Below are 6,241 nucleotides of genomic sequence, written 5' to 3'. Positions count from 1 at the left end.
GAGTGCTGGGATTAAAGGCGTGCGCCACCACTGCCCGGCTGGTGGTGCACATTTTTAATCCCAGTACTCGGGAGGCAGAGGCAAGCAGATCTCAGTGAGTTTAAGGCCAGCCTGGTCTACATAGCGAGTTCCAAAAATCAGAGACCAGGTAAAGAGAAGACATTTAAAGTTGGGTTTCTAGTCACTGACTTACAATGTCTACCTTCCAGGCCGGGGCTATAGCTCAGAGGCACAGGACTTGCCTTCTATGTGAGGTTCTGGGTTCAGTGTCTAGGAAAAGTACTTCTCCTCAGAACAGGCATCGGGTAAGATCTTAAACCATAGTATCAGACTGGATGAGGAATTTGCTATGTAAATAATAATTTTATTTTGCAAATTACCTCTGAGCACTATGTTTTAGGGGCGAAGTGAAACATACCTGTAATCCAGCACTTGGGAATAAGGAAGAGGCGGGGTCCAAAGTCATTCTTGGCTAGACTAGAGACAACGGGAGCTACTTGAGACCCAGTCCAAGAAAAAAAAAAATCTCGAGCTTCCTACTACTTTTCCCTACTAAATTAAGGGGAATGTAAACTCGGGATAATCTGAGAAATGGGGTTATCTCTTCTGACTGGATCAGACCTGATTTTTTCTCTAACCCTTTCTCTTTCTTTCTTTCCTTTTTCTGAGACAGTGTCTCACAACTGCTCTGAATGTCCTGGAACTCACTCCGTAGACAAGGCTGGCCTCAAACTCACAGAGATCCGCCTGCTTCTGTCTCCAGAGTGCTGGGATTACAGGCATGTGCCACACCTGGCCCTCTTCAACCCTTTCTTAAACTTATTGTACTCACTGAGAGGAGCCATAACCCATACAATAAATAAATGCATGTTTTATTCAGCCAACTATGAACAAAACTACTAATACTAACAAAACTCACAAATAAAACATCACTAAGGAAATTTGGTGATCAATTTTTTTTTAAGTATACATTTTAAAGTCCTCACACAATCCGAAAGGTCTATACAGACAGACCAAATTAAGGATGGCCAAGCCTCAAGGATACTTACTAGAATGCCAGCAGCAACTGAGGCAATGGTGTTCCGCTTCTCTCCCCAGTCCATGCATTCCGAACACCTGGCACCTTCTAGAAACCCAGACATCTTTTCAGGTCACTAAAACAAAACCAACACAACAAAATAAAGTACGTCCATTTACTTGCTTCAAACCTGGCGGTGGTCCTGAAAATAACAGCGCATTTACAATCTAATACACATTACAAACTATTTTTACTCTGGCTCTATATATTTCTTCAGAATATCTGATATAGCTTTTGGGGAGTGTGTTTGTTACTTCGGATCAAACCTGGGGCTTCATACTTGTTGGGGAGGCACTCTACAAATAAATTAAGTCCCCAGCCTGTCCCTGCTCCTAGGTTTGTTGTGTGTGTGTGTGTGGCAGGGTCTTTCCAAGGCTGCTCTCAAACCCTAGATAATCCTCCTGCCTCAGCCTCCCATTGTGCTTGCAATCCTAGCATTTGGCATGAGGATTGCACTCAGGCAGAAGCCAGCCAGTGAGTTTCAGGCCAGTCTGTCTCAAAAAAACAAAACAATTAACAAAACCAAAAACCAAGAACACAAAATAGTATGGTTTTAAAGTACTTATGTAATGTGAATGAAGGTGATTACCCAAAAATGTACTGAGCTCTGTCACACTCTGTTATTCCAATTCCATTAATAACATTATTAAATTAATTTAAGAGTCCTTTAGAGGGGCTGGAGAGATGGCTCAGTGGTTAAGAGCATTGCCTGCTCTTCCAAAGGTCCTGAGTTCAATTCCCAGCAACCACATCGTGGCTCATAACCATCTGTAATGGTGCCCTCTTCTGGCCTTCAGGCATACACACAGAAAGAATATTGCATACATAAATAAATAAATATTTTTTAAAAAAAGAGTCCTTTAGATAAGTGAGCACAATGATGCTTAGTCCTCCCGAACTGTTTCTATAACTTTAGTTCCAAACTAAGGTTAGTATTTGGTTTCGCTGAACAAGAACTCGATAAACTTGGTCCTAAGTTAACAATGTACTTGGATGAAAACTATTTCCCCTAGGAAATTGTACATTTTACCGTGTATGTGGGTTTTTTCATGTCCAGATTAAGACAGGAAATATCAACTGCAGGATTTTTATTTCTACCTCACTTCTTTTACAATATTTCTCCCCCAGGCCTGCCCTCGGACGTCATATCTGTGTAAAGGGCACTCATTTTATTTAATGTCTCTAACTCTGATTCTGATGATGTTTCTACATCCCCCGCAAAAAAAAAAAAAAGTTCAAATCTGAAATTAATTCAGACTAAAAATAAAGAATGTGCTGTCAAATTACCATATCACAGCCAAGCAAAACTGTCTTAACAAATTACATAAAAACCTCCTTAATGCTCAACTGTGCAGACCCGGCCCGAGAAACACCACGTGATCTTTATTTCACATGATAATGGGAAAACCTGAATTATACACAACTCGCTCACAGTGAATGAACACCCCAAATCCCCACATAACTAACTCCCTTAGGAGTGCGATTTCAATTTTAGCTTCCTCTAAACAAGCTAAAGGGAAAAACAGGTACACCTTTGTGATGAGTTGGGGTCTGAAAATACACTCGTTTTTTATCTAAAGCTTGGAAAGAAAAGCAACCCACTATGTCTAATTGTCAGTTCACCCCAACGGCTCCACCCGCGTCCATTTTTCGCCGCACAATTACTTGACATCCCAAAGGCAGACCCGCCCTGCAGACTCTATGGAAACAGGGCGCGGCCACGCGTGGGCCGGCCGCGCTGCTCTGTCATGGGGTCTGCATGTTAAGCTCTGCAGTTCTGGGGCGAGAACCAGCGACAGGAAGCGGCCCGGCGTGTCGCGAGTTCAACCGCGGCGGCAGCGTCCAAGAGCTGGGGCGCGGCCCGCACCACCGCGAGTTCGAGCCCGACCCGACCTGCTGCTCCGCCCTCCCGTCCACACTCACGTCCAAGTCTGGAGCCGGGAGTCGCCGTGCGTTCGGTGGCCGCACTTTACTCCAGTACTGCAAGAAAACAAAACAGCCACAGGCAACCAGACTCCCGGATGTCAATGTGCAGACCCCGCCTTCGAACCAGTACGCATGCGGATCGGGGGCGGAGGGCGGGTCCCGGGGCTGGGTCTGTGGGTCACGCCCATCGCGCCGACAAAGTTTGCGCATGCCCGGCCTCCCTCTTCCAGTCCCTCTGCTCACCGTGGGAAATACTAGCGTTGAGCTTGCCTTCTGGGGCCGAGGAAGGGAGGCGGCAATCTACCCTTACTATTTGTTTTAATTTTTTATTATGCTTTTATTTATTTTTGTTATTGTGTGGAGGTCAGACAGAACAACTTGCAGGAGTCGGTTCTCTCCATCCACCTTGTGGGTCCCTGGACTCCAACTTAGGTCATCTGACTTAGCAGCAAGCACTTTTACTTGCTGACCCATTTTTCCAGCCCAATGGTGGCTTTAATGAGGCTGGGGTTGGCCTGGCTCTGATCACAGGTCTATGCGGGTGGCAGGTAGAGTCAGGTGCCTGAGGCACAGAAGGGAGTGGGTGCCTCATTGCCTGACAGAGCTAGGCAGTAGGGACTCTCCAGTCCATTTTTCCCTTTGATGCATTAAATTTGTGCAGCTTTAGTTGGGGATGTGACATTAGCTGATTGGTCTATTAAACTATACAGTGTCCTGCTAACCCCCCCCCCCAAGTGCTGGGGCTGGAACCCAGGGCCCTACTACTCAGCTCTGGTCCTAGCCCCATAACATATTCAGTTTTTAAAATTTCTATATGATGAGTATTTTGCCTGCATGAACATTTGTGCACTGCTTGTGCATCTAGTGCTGGCTGCTTGGACCATTGTGAACAACCATGTTGGTATTGGGATTTGAATCAAGTTGTCCAAGAGAACAGCCAGTGGTCTTAATCACTGAGACATCTCTCCAGCCCCTCCATGACCTATTTTTAAATGGACATGTTTCTTAACCTCTAAGATAAAGGTTTATTGTGGCTAATGACTGGTTAATGTCTCAAGACCACACTCTCTCTGTATGTGTGCGCGCATGTGCGTCCTTGCGCGTGTGTACATGCGTGTGTGTCTATTTCTCTAACATCTATGGCCCTGCTGAGCATGCCACTGCTCTGGGTCTCCACATGCTAAGCTAGCACTCTATCAGAGAGCCATATCCCCAGCTCAAAGAGATCCCTTCGCCTCTGCCTTTTCTATTTAGCTCTGGCTGTCTTAGAACTCCTTCTTTAGTCGAGGCTGTCCTTGAACTCACAGAAATCTGCCTGTCTCTGCTTCCTGAGTGCTGGGATTAAAGACGTGTGCCACCACTGCTTGGTGAAAGACAGATTTTAATGAAAACTTTTAAAAGAATTTTTTTTACCAACTCTTACTAAAACGTCTACGAAACCAAGGAGCAGAAGGAAGAGCATCAACCCCTTTTCTCTTTGCGTTGTCTCTACTCCTTTTGGCCTTTCTTTACTGGCTGTATTAGTTACTTTGTGGTTGCTGTGATAAAATACCATGATCAATGCAATTTATAGAAGAGAAAGGTTATTTTGGCTTATAGAGGGATGAGTCCATCCTGGGGGGTAGGTGATGGTAAGTGGCAGGCGTAGTGACTTGAGCAGGAATTTGAGAGCTTACATCTTCAAATTTTCCATCACAAGCCTGAGGCAGAGCTAGTGAACTTGGAATGGGGCAAGGCTTTGTAATCTCACACTCCACTTATAGGGCCAGCAAGCCAGACCAGAACCATGCAGGTTTTTAATGGCCCCTTCCAGGGACCAGGCCTTAGTTTTAGTTTACTGGAACTGGCTGGAGCTGAGCAAGCAGTTTTTGGGAATCTGCAACCCAGGGGCAACCAGAGGGCACCCCACAACCTGTGTAAGCTTAAGATAATTAAAGATCTAAAGATCGCTTTTTCCACCCTGTGGCTGAAAATCTCCTAACCACTGAGCCACCGTCAATGCTATAGCAACCGTAAACTGTTTGCTTAGAGCCACCAATCACTCTCTGGACTAATCTCCTCCCTGGAATTCCCCTAACCCCGTTTAAAAAGAGCCTATGAGCTTCTCTCAGGGTCTCCGTGTGCCATCCCAACATGCTGGAATTAATAAAGTGTTCTTGTTTATTGCAGACATGACTGCTGGTCTTTTCTTAAGGGTTTCTCTTGGACCCTAACACACCCCCAGTCATATGCTTTCTCCAACAAGGCTGCCCCATCTAAACACCCAAATAGTGCCACTAACTAGGAACCGAATATTCAGATGCCCAAGACTATGGGGGACATTTCTCATTCTGTTGTGCAGATCACCACCACTGAAAGATTTCAGTCCGTGTCCATGGTGCGACATGAAACTCTGAAGGAAGCTGTGGTGTGCAGTGCCCAGAAAGAGAGCTGTGCATAGGTCAAGCATCCTACAGGCCTGACTGGCTGATAACTTCTATGACTGGAGAGCTGGGTGTGGCAGGGGCGTGGCCAAAGTATTCTGGACTATCTTTCGCCCCCTAATGAGCCACTTACTGCCATCCCTGTGTTTGACTAGCATTCCTGTGACCAGCAGTTAAAATCCTCTTCCAAGTATTCAAAGACTCGGAAGTTTCAGCTCCACCTGGTCACCCCTGCTCTTGAGGTGGCCTGTTAGAATTGTCAACCGTCTATGTAGTTGAGGTGGCCTATTAGAACTGTCAACCATCTATGTAGTTTTGCCACCCATTGCTCTGCCTGTTTGTCCGTCTGAACCCCGGCCTGCCCTTCACCTCCACAGCCTCTGTGGTCACTTCACCCTGCACCTTGCCTGGGGCTCTCCACCCGGCCCTGAGCTCTGCTCAGCTTGGACGCTCAGTGCCAGCAGACCTCCTCTGGGGTTTATCTTATTGCCACAGAGATGTTCTCTCTGCCTCCCTATCAGCCTTCTGCTCATCTCTTATCTGAGGGCTCTCAAATGCCTTGGACTCAGGACCTCTTTAACCCTCCGTGGGCATTTTGAAGCCTAAATATACAGACATATAGATTTACTGTGTGCCGTGTCTCTGAGAGTTAATCTTAATAGTGAAGACTGGCATAAAGGAGCCTGTGTTCAGGCCTGGGGAGGTAGCCCAGTTGCTCCTTGGCTGATTGCTCCCAATGAAACTGACACAGCATGTGAACATTATTATTCCACAAGTTCTGACAGTCTGAAAAGGTGTAATGGAGGGGGGGTGG

The 6,241-nt window shown here is 46.3% G+C and overlaps 1 protein-coding gene across 1 annotated transcript in view; it reads right to left on the bottom strand.

Moving 5' to 3' along the window:
- Positions 1-3,144, bottom strand: part of Tmem50a (transmembrane protein 50A) — a 17,006-nt gene extending 13,862 nt beyond the window's left edge. Inside the window, exons 1-2 of the mRNA XM_026782276.1 lie at positions 3,002-3,144; positions 1,050-1,154 (exon numbers count right to left, since the gene is read on the bottom strand). Of these exons, the coding sequence (XP_026638077.1) occupies positions 1,050-1,142 (93 nt within the window). The 5' untranslated portion in view covers positions 1,143-1,154; positions 3,002-3,144. The remainder of the gene's footprint in view (positions 1-1,049; positions 1,155-3,001) is intronic.
- Between the last annotated feature and the right edge of the window lie 3,097 nt (positions 3,145-6,241).

The sequence above is a fragment of the Microtus ochrogaster genome, chromosome 10 (genome assembly GCF_000317375.1).
Source record: "Microtus ochrogaster isolate Prairie Vole_2 chromosome 10, MicOch1.0, whole genome shotgun sequence".
In the NCBI taxonomy this organism is placed as follows: domain Eukaryota; kingdom Metazoa; phylum Chordata; class Mammalia; order Rodentia; family Cricetidae; genus Microtus; species Microtus ochrogaster.
The sequence above is the reverse complement of the archived record's forward strand: the minus strand, read 5'-3'. Positions and strand labels throughout refer to the sequence as shown.